The 13394-nt window shown below is 37.0% G+C and overlaps 1 protein-coding gene and 1 long non-coding RNA gene across 2 annotated transcripts in view; both read right to left on the bottom strand.

Annotated features, from left to right (window-relative positions):
- The window catches only part of scml4 (Scm polycomb group protein like 4), a 36527-nt gene that overhangs the window by 9466 nt on the left and 13667 nt on the right, over nucleotides 1-13394 (bottom strand). The window contains exons 3-4 of the mRNA XM_016475046.1: nucleotides 10855-11081; nucleotides 9008-9134 (exon numbers count right to left, since the gene is read on the bottom strand). Coding sequence (XP_016330532.1) covers nucleotides 9008-9134; nucleotides 10855-11081 — 354 coding nt within the window. The remainder of the gene's footprint in view (nucleotides 1-9007; nucleotides 9135-10854; nucleotides 11082-13394) is intronic.
- LOC107679491 (uncharacterized) overlaps nucleotides 11248-13394 on the bottom strand; it is a 3776-nt gene continuing 1629 nt past the window's right edge. Inside the window, exons 2-3 of the long non-coding RNA XR_001633060.1 lie at nucleotides 11564-11633; nucleotides 11248-11271 (exon numbers count right to left, since the gene is read on the bottom strand). This is a non-coding gene — a long non-coding RNA (uncharacterized LOC107679491). The remainder of the gene's footprint in view (nucleotides 11272-11563; nucleotides 11634-13394) is intronic.

Raw genomic sequence — 13394 nt, 5'->3', positions numbered from 1 at the left:
CTGTCCTGCAGAGTTTAGCTCTAACCCTAATCAAACACACCTGAACAAGCTAATCAAGGTCTTCAGGATTACTGAGGCTACAGACAAGTGAGGTTTTTTTTCAGGGTTGGAGCTAAACTCTGCAGAACATCGGCACTCCAGGACCGACGTTGCCTACCCCTGAACGATATGAAATGATGTAAAGGCCCCATATCTTGAATTTTGTGATGCATTTTAATAGACTGAATCATGCCGTTAAAGAACGCACTCTAAATGCGCGCGCGCACTAATCTAACCTAATAGACTTCACGTCATGTATGCGGGCACTCTCTGTTAGGTGTGTTTCATTTGGATTTGATTTTGCAATATACTTGATAATGTCAAACCGCACATCGTAAAACAACAATTACGAAATGTGTAGATTCGGTGGCGAACGCTGTTACCTGCAAACTCCGTCCCACAGGCTTTACAGAGAACGCAGTGCATAGAACCATTTTCATAGCGGAGCCACTAGAAGTCTTTCAACCACTCTCTCCGAAAACTGTACGCCTTCTATTCGGCTGGTGGATCAACATTCACCACATGATCGCTATCACCAGCACCATTTATTTGTAACTTTAGGTGGTTCACAAAATAAATCTATCCGTGTTTCTTTTTTTATTTTCTCTCTTCTTCAGCCCTTTACATTCCCCGCGGTAGTTAGCTCCCTGTCACCTGACAGCGGAAAGCAGTGACTGGGTGATTGACAGCTAATATTAACCAATCTAAAATCTGCATTAAAGTTAAGAATGTAAAGATGAAGTTTAATTGGTTATGTAGCCTAACGTTTCATAGAACGGCAGACAGGTGACTGTATCAGCACTTAGAAGGCACATACTCTGAACGTTTTTAGAGAAATTAAAAGGTCGCACGACAACAATTATATGCACTCGCACAAATGCTCCCAAATATATTTTGAGGTCGCACAGATTAAATTTCGGGAGCAATATGCGACCAAAATGGTCGCAATTTCGAGCCTTGTAACTGTAGCAATAAGTAACTTTAAAAGCACAGTAAATGAATAGCACAAATAAATAACGTCATCACAATAATCCAAAATTAATTAATGAGCTATAAAGACAATGCCTATGTAATTGTGCAACACACATACACAGTGCATGTCTGAGATTTTACTTTTAAATCCATTGACTCAAATATTTGTCAAGGAATCTTCAAATATTTGAGACCACTTTTACAGATCATTTCCAGAGGTCAGGAAAGGAGAACTGCTTTCATATACAAGAAGATATCACGTCATTATCATGGGACCCAAGAGACAAGCAATAAAAGAAAGGGTGGGAGGCAAAGGAGAAAAGACATGAAAATAAAATCTCGGCTCTGGTGACAGCTTAGGTTTCTTGTATTATGAACAGTGTTTTATCCTGTGTATTTAAACAGTTGTTTACCTGAAGAAGGAATAATTCATCAAAACTAAACCTGATTTAAAAGTATAATTAAAATACTAAATTCACACTTAGAAATACAAAGCATAATACAAATAAATCTTGCTGCTCTTCTTAAGGTAATGTCTTTAAACTATATCACATGCTGTAACTCATATCCAAAAATCATCTGTGGTTTTGTGAGCCAACCGCAAGCAATAAATTTTTGATTACCCTAAATAAAACCAACCCCCCCTCAATAGGAACCATTTCCATGTATTCATTTATCTCAAGTGGCTTACAAACGAGGAAAAATACAAGCATGAGCAAGTCATCTTAACAAAAAACAAGAGGTTTTGTATGCATTACCACAGAAACAAAAATAGAGCCAGAAAAAGAGAGAAAACAGCCTGTGTAGGAATCCACCAATCACTTGCTCCCCTCCCAAATCCTCCCACACAATCTGTCCCCATTGACTTCCCTCGCTCGTCTGCAGCATGCGGATGCTTTAATCTGACAGATTGCCATGCTGAGGGTTTTCCTCCATCGTCTGTCATCTAGAAGCGCCATGACCAGGAGTCAGACACACACACACACACACACACACACACACACACACCCCGTGCCGCCTATGGGCTAAAATAATCGCAAAAGTAGCCTGTGCGTGTGTTTAAGAATGTGAAACAGGATAAAGCCAATGAACATTGAGTGTGGGAGGACTGATATGACACACAGAGCTTTAAAATAGATAACTGATAGCAAGATTACTGGCATGCCAGACATGTAGACTTACAGACACTGAAAATGTTGCACTCAGGAAAGGCAATATCATTTAACAAGCACAAGCAAACATGTTTTCAAGCTCAAAAGCTATTAACAATGGTCATCAAGGTCATGACGTCCACCAGCAGCCGCAACTGAGTGAAGTCCCTTGGCGACCCCCACAACAGTCCCACAGTTTACACACATACTGGAACACAGGTTTGTGAGCATTGAGATGTTTTGTCAAATTTCTGTCTTCAAAGAATTGCTGATGTCAAACATATGAAAGCATCAGCATGAATCTGGACAAAATGATCATGGTTTTTGAAATATACTAAAGGGACTAAAAGAGAGCATGACTCTTCCACTGTACAAAGAATTAAAGTCTAGAAACCTGGTGGGCAGACAAAAGCCTCTTGTTCGGCAACTGCTCCCTACAGCAAAGGGATTAAGCTTTGAGAACTCAGGATTGAGTTCAGCCGTACCATCACATCTTCTCATGTTTAAAGTAGACCTAATGGAGAACCAGACAGGTGCACTGAGATGCAGCCTCCACTCATTTTGAAAGGCAGAATTTAAATCACACAAGCTGTAGTTAGGATGTGAATTTATTCTAAGCTTTTATTATTTAAATAATATTTTTTATTCCACTATATAGACAATGCAGCAGAACAGAATTGATCTCTCCACTGTAATAAAGAGATAAATTGGATGATAATGCCTCCAAGGCAAGAGCAGTCAGGTCCCTCAATAATGTCCCTTGAGACTCTCACACCTATTAACCTTTAAAATAAGAGATGTAACTACTCTTTTCTCTCTGTTCCCTCTCCTTCTAGTGATGGATGTTATTGCCAATTGGATGGGCAGCCCGTGTAGACCACTGGGTCCAGACCTCAAAGATGGAGTGTGTCTGTGCCATGAAATCATTACTGGCTACATTCACACAGACTGAGTTTGGACTGACAGATCAATGGATTGAAGTCTCATCACAACTGGCACAACAATATTTGAATGTCTAATATTTAGGTGCATGGATCAGCAGCTTAAGTGGACTATATCATTAATTAAATATGCATTACCATTCACAATTTTCAGGTCACAATTTTTTCATTAAAGCTGCAGTCCGAAACTTTTGGCACTCTAGCGGTAAATAAACAGAACTGCGTGAGTCTTGCGGAAGAACATTGTAGCCGGAGCTACTTCTCTCTGTTTATGTCTGTGACGAATCACGCAGGTACTGGGCTACTCCGCAGTGGTACCTACCCAAACCAGTCTAAAATAGTCCGAATATAAACACTTATTATAGGTGTACCGTAGTGATTCAGGACAAGCCAAAAACACGGTTTGGAAAATGGATTCATGGTGTACTCGCTTATTATATAAATTGTGTAAATTTTGAACACAAAAAAGTGACAGACTGCAGCTTTAAATTAATCAAAAATGACAGAAGCTGAATTGTTACAAAAGATTTCTAATCTTTCTAAGAACTTTTCAAAGAATCCTGAAAAAATGTTTTTCACAAAAATATTAAGCTGAACAACTGTTGTTCAACACTGATAATAATAAGAAATGTTTCTTGAGCATCAAATGAGCATACTAGAATGATTTCTGAAGGGTCATGTGGCACTGTAAACTTGAGAAATAGCTGAAAAGTTTGCTTTGCCTCAAGGAATAAATTACATTTTAAATTAGAAATCAGTTATTAAATTGGAATAACATTTCACAATATTACTGTTTTTATAGGCAATACATCCTCATAGATACTGTTGTCCTAAATAACAAATAAGGAAAAATATCTAGGCTGAATGTTATTCAGACGTTGGTCTTCTCTAGGAGGTGGTCTTCTCCCCCCAGGAACACACATCCCGTCATATCATCTTGATAAAATAACAGTTATCATAACTCCGATATATGGGTAGATTTACAGTCCCTACTGGCCACTAAGAAGAGAATGAGATGGCACTGAGTCATAATGTGACTCCTCTGAGGACAGTGATTCCTCTAATGCTCACATTTTATTATTCCCTTAATAGTAAGAGCAGGTTACTAGTTTCTGGGATTGGCACAGCAACACTGCAAATAGTAAAACTGGCAGTCTGCGGAAGTTTGTGTGTGTTTGTTACCTGTGAGGACCTGTGGGGTGGCTGAGTGGGGGATAGTAGCAGCGTCCTGGGGAATTGAACTCATGTCTGGCTCCGGGGTGCTGCTGGGAGGAGAGATGGCTAGGGGTGTCATCAAGCGAGACTTCAGCTAAAAACACACACACACACACACACATTATATTAATTATTATTGTTATTAATAATAACATTTTATATGATAATATTTAGATATTTATAAAACATAAATGTAACATATATATTATGAGATTTTTATATTATAATAACATCCCAATGTATATTTAATATCATATTATTGTTATTATTATTACATTTATATACATCTATACGTCTTTAAAGGCAGTAAAATAAAAAATTTTTAAACACATGTATTGTCCTAATCATATATATAATAAAACATCTAATGCAACACACAAAAGACTTTTATGAGTTAAAGAACACAAGGCTCAGATATCTAGATATTAAGAATGTTTTCTTTTTAAAAATGACATGCTATGTTAAACTGAGCAGGAACAATCCAGACGGACTTCCCAATTTTTCTCCATTTAGTGATTCACACTCCAATACAATAAAATCACAAATTAAAATGCAGCCAAATACCACCGTTTCTGCTATACAGTCAAACCAAAAATTATTCCGACACCAGATATAATTTTTTCTATTTTTTTTTTACTAGTGGGTGCAGGACACTATAGTTAATTTATGTAAGTGAGCATAGCAAAATATATTAAACTGTGACATATTATACACAAAAATTCTTCATGCAGTGGACTACCAGTAAAATTGATAAAATATTTGGGACCAAAAATTGTTTTGACCGGACCATGTTTTGCTTAAGTGTTTTTTCTTTAATTGCTAATGTGATTACCTGCAAACTCCGTCCCACAGGCTTTACAGAGAACGCAGTGCATAGAACCATTTTCATAGCGGAGCCACTAGAAGTCTTTCAACCACTCTCTCCGAAAACTGTACGCCTTCTATTCGGCTGGTGGATCAACATTCACCACATGATCGCTATCACCAGCACCATTTATTTGTAACTTTAGGTGGTTCACAAAATAAATCTATCCGTGTTTCTTTTTTTATTTTCTCTCTTCTTCAGCCCTTTACATTCCCCGCGGTAGTTAGCTCCCTGTCACCTGACAGCGGAAAGCAGTGACTGGGTGATTGACAGCTAATATTAACCAATCTAAAATCTGCATTAAAGTTAAGAATGTAAAGATGAAGTTTAATTGGTTATGTAGCCTAACGTTTCATAGAACGGCAGACAGGTGACTGTATCAGCACTTAGAAGGCACATACTCTGAACGTTTTTAGAGAAATTAAAAGGTCGCACGACAACAATTATATGCACTCGCACAAATGCTCCCAAATATATTTTGAGGTCGCACAGATTAAATTTCGGGAGCAATATGCGACCAAAATGGTCGCAATTTCGAGCCTTGTAACTGTAGCAATAAGTAACTTTAAAAGCACAGTAAATGAATAGCACAAATAAATAACGTCATCACAATAATCCAAAATTAATTAATGAGCTATAAAGACAATGCCTATGTAATTGTGCAACACACATACACAGTGCATGTCTGAGATTTTACTTTTAAATCCATTGACTCAAATATTTGTCAAGGAATCTTCAAATATTTGAGACCACTTTTACAGATCATTTCCAGAGGTCAGGAAAGGAGAACTGCTTTCATATACAAGAAGATATCACGTCATTATCATGGGACCCAAGAGACAAGCAATAAAAGAAAGGGTGGGAGGCAAAGGAGAAAAGACATGAAAATAAAATCTCGGCTCTGGTGACAGCTTAGGTTTCTTGTATTATGAACAGTGTTTTATCCTGTGTATTTAAACAGTTGTTTACCTGAAGAAGGAATAATTCATCAAAACTAAACCTGATTTAAAAGTATAATTAAAATACTAAATTCACACTTAGAAATACAAAGCATAATACAAATAAATCTTGCTGCTCTTCTTAAGGTAATGTCTTTAAACTATATCACATGCTGTAACTCATATCCAAAAATCATCTGTGGTTTTGTGAGCCAACCGCAAGCAATACATTTTTGATTACCCTAAATAAAACCAACCCCCCCTCAATAGGAACCATTTCCATGTATTCATTTATCTCAAGTGGCTTACAAACGAGGAAAAATACAAGCATGAGCAAGTCATCTTAACAAAAAACAAGAGGTTTTGTATGCATTACCACAGAAACAAAAATAGAGCCAGAAAAAGAGAGAAAACAGCCTGTGTAGGAATCCACCAATCACTTGCTCCCCTCCCAAATCCTCCCACACAATCTGTCCCCATTGACTTCCCTCGCTCGTCTGCAGCATGCGGATGCTTTAATCTGACAGATTGCCATGCTGAGGGTTTTCCTCCATCGTCTGTCATCTAGAAGCGCCATGACCAGGAGTCAGACACACACACACACACACACACACACACACCCCGTGCCGCCTATGGGCTAAAATAATCGCAAAAGTAGCCTGTGCGTGTGTTTAAGAATGTGAAACAGGATAAAGCCAATGAACATTGAGTGTGGGAGGACTGATATGACACACAGAGCTTTAAAATAGATAACTGATAGCAAGATTACTGGCATGCCAGACATGTAGACTTACAGACACTGAAAATGTTGCACTCAGGAAAGGCAATATCATTTAACAAGCACAAGCAAACATGTTTTCAAGCTCAAAAGCTATTAACAATGGTCATCAAGGTCATGACGTCCACCAGCAGCCGCAACTGAGTGAAGTCCCTTGGCGACCCCCACAACAGTCCCACAGTTTACACACATACTGGAACACAGGTTTGTGAGCATTGAGATGTTTTGTCAAATTTCTGTCTTCAAAGAATTGCTGATGTCAAACATATGAAAGCATCAGCATGAATCTGGACAAAATGATCATGGTTTTTGAAATATACTAAAGGGACTAAAAGAGAGCATGACTCTTCCACTGTACAAAGAATTAAAGTCTAGAAACCTGGTGGGCAGACAAAAGCCTCTTGTTCGGCAACCGCTCCCTACAGCAAAGGGATTAAGCTTTGAGAACTCAGGATTGAGTTCAGCCGTACCATCACATCTTCTCATGTTTAAAGTAGACCTAATGGAGAACCAGACAGGTGCACTGAGATGCAGCCTCCACTCATTTTGAAAGGCAGAATTTAAATCACACAAGCTGTAGTTAGGATGTGAATTTATTCTAAGCTTTTATTATTTAAATAATATTTTTTATTCCACTATATAGACAATGCAGCAGAACAGAATTGATCTCTCCACTGTAATAAAGAGATAAATTGGATGATAATGCCTCCAAGGCAAGAGCAGTCAGGTCCCTCAATAATGTCCCTTGAGACTCTCACACCTATTAACTTTTAAAATAAGAGATGTAACTACTCTTTTCTCTCTGTTCCCTCTCCTTCTAGTGATGGATGTTATTGCCAATTGGATGGGCAGCCCGTGTAGACCACTGGGTCCAGACCTCAAAGATGGAGTGTGTCTGTGCCATGAAATCATTACTGGCTACATTCACACAGACTGAGTTTGGACTGACAGATCAATGGATTGAAGTCTCATCACAACTGGCACAACAATATTTGAATGTCTAATATTTAGGTGCATGGATCAGCAGCTTAAGTGGACTATATCATTAATTAAATATGCATTACCATTCACAATTTTCAGGTCACAATTTTTTCATTAAAGCTGCAGTCCGAAACTTTTGGCACTCTAGCGGTAAATAAACAGAACTGCGTGAGTCTTGCGGAAGAACATTGTAGCCGGAGCTACTTCTCTCTGTTTATGTCTGTGACGAATCACGCAGGTACTGGGCTACTCCGCAGTGGTACCTACCCAAACCAGTCTAAAATAGTCCGAATATAAACACTTATTATAGGTGTACCGTAGTGATTCAGGACAAGCCAAAAACACGGTTTGGAAAATGGATTCATGGTGTACTCGCTTATTATATAAATTGTGTAAATTTTGAACACAAAAAAGTGACAGACTGCAGCTTTAAATTAATCAAAAATGACAGAAGCTGAATTGTTACAAAAGATTTCTAATCTTTCTAAGAACTTTTCAAAGAATCCTGAAAAAATGTTTTTCACAAAAATATTAAGCTGAACAACTGTTGTTCAACACTGATAATAATAAGAAATGTTTCTTGAGCATCAAATGAGCATACTAGAATGATTTCTGAAGGGTCATGTGGCACTGTAAACTTGAGAAATAGCTGAAAAGTTTGCTTTGCCTCAAGGAATAAATTACATTTTAAATTAGAAATCAGTTATTAAATTGGAATAACATTTCACAATATTACTGTTTTTATAGGCAATACATCCTCATAGATACTGTTGTCCTAAATAACAAATAAGGAAAAATATCTAGGCTGAATGTTATTCAGACGTTGGTCTTCTCTAGGAGGTGGTCTTCTCCCCCCAGGAACACACATCCCGTCATATCATCTTGATAAAATAACAGTTATCATAACTCCGATATATGGGTAGATTTACAGTCCCTACTGGCCACTAAGAAGAGAATGAGATGGCACTGAGTCATAATGTGACTCCTCTGAGGACAGTGATTCCTCTAATGCTCACATTTTATTATTCCCTTAATAGTAAGAGCAGGTTACTAGTTTCTGGGATTGGCACAGCAACACTGCAAATAGTAAAACTGGCAGTCTGCGGAAGTTTGTGTGTGTTTGTTACCTGTGAGGACCTGTGGGGTGGCTGAGTGGGGGATAGTAGCAGCGTCCTGGGGAATTGAACTCATGTCTGGCTCCGGGGTGCTGCTGGGAGGAGAGATGGCTAGGGGTGTCATCAAGCGAGACTTCAGCTAAAAACACACACACACACACACACATTATATTAATTATTATTGTTATTAATAATAACATTTTATATGATAATATTTAGATATTTATAAAACATAAATGTAACATATATATTATGAGATTTTTATATTATAATAACATCCCAATGTATATTTAATATCATATTATTGTTATTATTATTACATTTATATACATCTATACGTCTTTAAAGGCAGTAAAATAAAAAAATTTTAAACACATGTATTGTCCTAATCATATATATAATAAAACATCTAATGCAACACACAAAAGACTTTTATGAGTTAAAGAACACAAGGCTCAGATATCTAGATATTAAGAATGTTTTCTTTTTAAAAATGACATGCTATGTTAAACTGAGCAGGAACAATCCAGACGGACTTCCCAATTTTTCTCCATTTAGTGATTCACACTCCAATACAATAAAATCACAAATTAAAATGCAGCCAAATACCACCGTTTCTGCTATACAGTCAAACCAAAAATTATTCCGACACCAGATATAATTTTTTCTATTTTTTTTTTACTAGTGGGTGCAGGACACTATAGTTAATTTATGTAAGTGAGCATAGCAAAATATATTAAACTGTGACATATTATACACAAAAATTCTTCATGCAGTGGACTACCAGTAAAATTGATAAAATATTTGGGACCAAAAATTGTTTTGACCGGACCATGTTTTGCTTAAGTGTTTTTTCTTTAATTGCTAATGTGACCTTTTTACACCACAGACTGAACAAAATTTAGCATTGCTTGGTAATTGGTTGACCTAAATTGGTATTATCTAATTGTGTACTTAAATTTAACAGCTGACAGCTATTCAACCTAATTCATTACATACCTTTGTATCAAAGTTATCTGACATTATCAAGATGAATTTGTTCTGACACAGTTTAACTCTGAGTTCTTGTCATATTTTATTACCATTTTCTAAACAATAGCAAATAAACGGTAATAATGTGAGAAATGTTGAAGGTGTCTGAATAAATTTTGGTTTGACTGTACATCAAGTAGTAAATTTGCTTGGTTTATTTAAAAGTTTTTGAACTCGGGACGACTCACTTCAAAAGCAAGATACGTGAGACTGGACCATATCTTGCCTAGGGCACCAAATTTTGGGGTTCCCCTTGTCCAAAAGCCCTATTTAACCCTTTTTACAGAGAATGTGTTAACAATTTCCTGATAGACAGGAAATAACCCTATTAAGTAATCATAAAATGATGTAAAATATGTGTTTTGGAAGATAAACTGTCCCTAACACTGCTATAGAAAGCAATAACCATCAGGTTTAGGTTAAGCAAGAATGTATTTGCACTGAGTCTACTGCAAATCTGCTAACATGCACACACATTGTGTTAGCGTTTTGCGCTTTAAATCAGCAGCAGCGACATTATGAGGCTTGTGCTCAGGCACACGGCTAAAAATAACTCAGCAGCAGCAGACTGCAGATACATCAGTCAAAGAACAACCACCCTATCACCTCCTTCTCTTGTACAGTCAACATCAGATGGGCCTACCTACATGTTCCTCTAGCTAAAGCATCATAAGTGTTACACACGCACCATTATGCACTCAAATGCACCACTTGATGACATTTATGCATTTGGTAGACACGTTAGAACAGTGAAAAGGCCTTATCTTTGTGGCCTACGCATGCATGTGTGTATTTAAACAGACACACAAACACTGATATTTACTGACCTTAAAGCCAGGCTTCCTCCCTCTCTTCTTAGGCACTTTAATGGGTGGGAGGGATTCTGGGTAACGACTCTGATATTCTGGGTGCCTCTTTAGGGGTGGGCGACCCCTCTTGCGACCTGGAACTTTTCCACTTGGGGGCGGGAGGAAGGAGGGGCTAATGGCCCCAGGTGATTGCATCTCTCCACCCCCTGACTGAACTGATGCAGCAGCAGGTATACTCATCAGACCTGAGAGAGAAAAACACAATGACAGAATGTTAAACTGTATTTACATAGATATTTAATCATTTTAATACATTAGGTAGCATGTTTTTCTTGATTTATAGTAAAATTGTCATTCTGCATCATGTGTTGGAGATTTTACTTCACAAATACATTGAATTGTATAAGGAGTCAGCAGCAGGAATACTCATCAGACCTGAGAGAGAAAAACACAATGACAGAATGTTAAACTGTATTTACATAGATATTTAATCATTTTAATACATTAGGTAGCATGTTTTTCTTGATTTATAGTAAAATTGTCATTCTGCATCATGTGTTGGAGATTTTACTTCACAAATACATTGAATTGTATAAGGAGTACACGTGTCTACAACTTTTTAATATCCAACCATAAATTCATCATAAAACTCTTCAACACACCACTAACTAAAACACGCATACAGAGAAATATATGTAGTCAAGTATGAAATTTTGGGTTCCCACACCTTTAGACCAATGAATTTCCATGATTTTTCATTCGTCAGTCATTCGTGATTACTGGATAATTTTAGTAATCTGAAAGAAAAAAATATATAAAAATAAACAATATAGCAATTTTAGCTGATGAAAATGTATAACTGAGCATAACTATAGAAATTATTAAATTAGAATGGTGTATTAAAAAAGATTTTACATATGTGACCCTGGACCACAAAACCAGTCATAAGGGTCATTAAAAAAAAAGAGAGAGAGAGAGAGATTTATACATCATAAAAAAGCTTTCCATTGATGTATGGTTTGTTAGGATAGGACAATATTTGGCCGAGATACAACTATTTGAAAATCTGGAATCTAAGGGTGCAAAAAAATAAAAATATTGAGAAAATCGCCTTTAAAGTTGTCCAAATTAAGTCCTTTGCAATGCATATCACTAATCAAAAATTAAGTTTTGATATATTTACAAAATATCTTCATGGAACATGATCTTTACTTAATATCCTAATGATTTTTGGCATAAAAGAAAAATCGATAATTTTGACCCATACAATGTATTGTTGGCTATTGCTACAAATATACCCCAGCGACTTAAGACCGGTTTTGTGGTCCAGGGTCATATATATACACTGTGTTCCAAATTATTATGCAAGTGACATATCAATAGGATTTCGGTACAATAAAGAGTCAGATTTTTGTTTGTTTTGATTTTCACATCATTTCAGGTAACTGGTATCAATCTCAGACAGGTTTGTTCAATAGTTTGCCAGGTCTTCTTAGGTAAATGGAAACCCTACTTAAAGAGGTTGTTCCACATTATTAAGCAAGTCACAGTTCTCATGCAATATGGTGAGGAAGAAAGATCTTTCTGAAGATAACCGTACCGAGCCGTACCGTGCCGTACCATGCAGTGGAAAAGCGCCATAAGACTATCCCACTCTCTGTCAATTTCGTTGAATAACAGTGCTTATCGCTGGGTGACAAGCTCTTGTAATATGCGGAGAACATTTTGAAAATGACATCTAATCAATATAATTTATAATCTTTTTAAACCTAACTATGTTGTACCGTATCCTTGAAATTCTCTAGCTGTAAAGGCTATCTCTCCCGGGTTTTCTGCAACCATGATGCGCGCGCATCCTGAATGTTTACAAACCGGTAATTGGTCTATAAGGACCCTTGCTGTCTAAGGGAGGGTCAGAGAGCTCTCAGAATGCATCAATAATATCTTAATTTGTGTTCCGAAGATGAACGGAAATATACGGGTTTGGAACGACATGAGGGTGAGTAATTAATGACATAATTTTCACTTTTTGGGTGAACTAACCCTTAAATTTACAGAAAACAAACATCAAACCAACCAAAGCCAAAACAGTTTGAATTAAAATAACAGTCAATGCTTTAACATATTCATTCTGAGATTTCAACTCAAACACATGACCACAGCTCAAACACTGCAACCGGTGCAACCTGCAAACTAGCAGCTGTTCCTGGAAACATCACAGTGAAACAAACAAGATAAGAGTACTTAGTACTACAACAGCAATGCAGTCCAATTAAAACATAGAAACAATGCACAAAAAATATAACATACAGACCATCCATAATTACATACTACAATCATATTTATTGTGTAAATACCAGAAAAACATACTTCACAAACCCTACACATATGAAACTGGGCTGGTATGAATTATTTGAAGAACAAAAGCTTGATGGTGAAGCTGTGAGGTGGCCTACACTGTGCAGACTGTGGAAGAAACAGACACTGAGCCACATAAAAGCATCTTCACTATCCTCAGCTCTTCCAACTCTCTCTCTCTCTCTCTCTCTCTCTCTCTC

Source organism: Sinocyclocheilus anshuiensis, unplaced genomic scaffold, assembly GCF_001515605.1.
Source record: "Sinocyclocheilus anshuiensis isolate Anshui unplaced genomic scaffold, SAMN03320099.WGS_v1.1 scaffold212, whole genome shotgun sequence".
NCBI lineage: Eukaryota > Metazoa > Chordata > Actinopteri > Cypriniformes > Cyprinidae > Sinocyclocheilus > Sinocyclocheilus anshuiensis.
The sequence above is the reverse complement of the archived record's forward strand: the minus strand, read 5'-3'. Positions and strand labels throughout refer to the sequence as shown.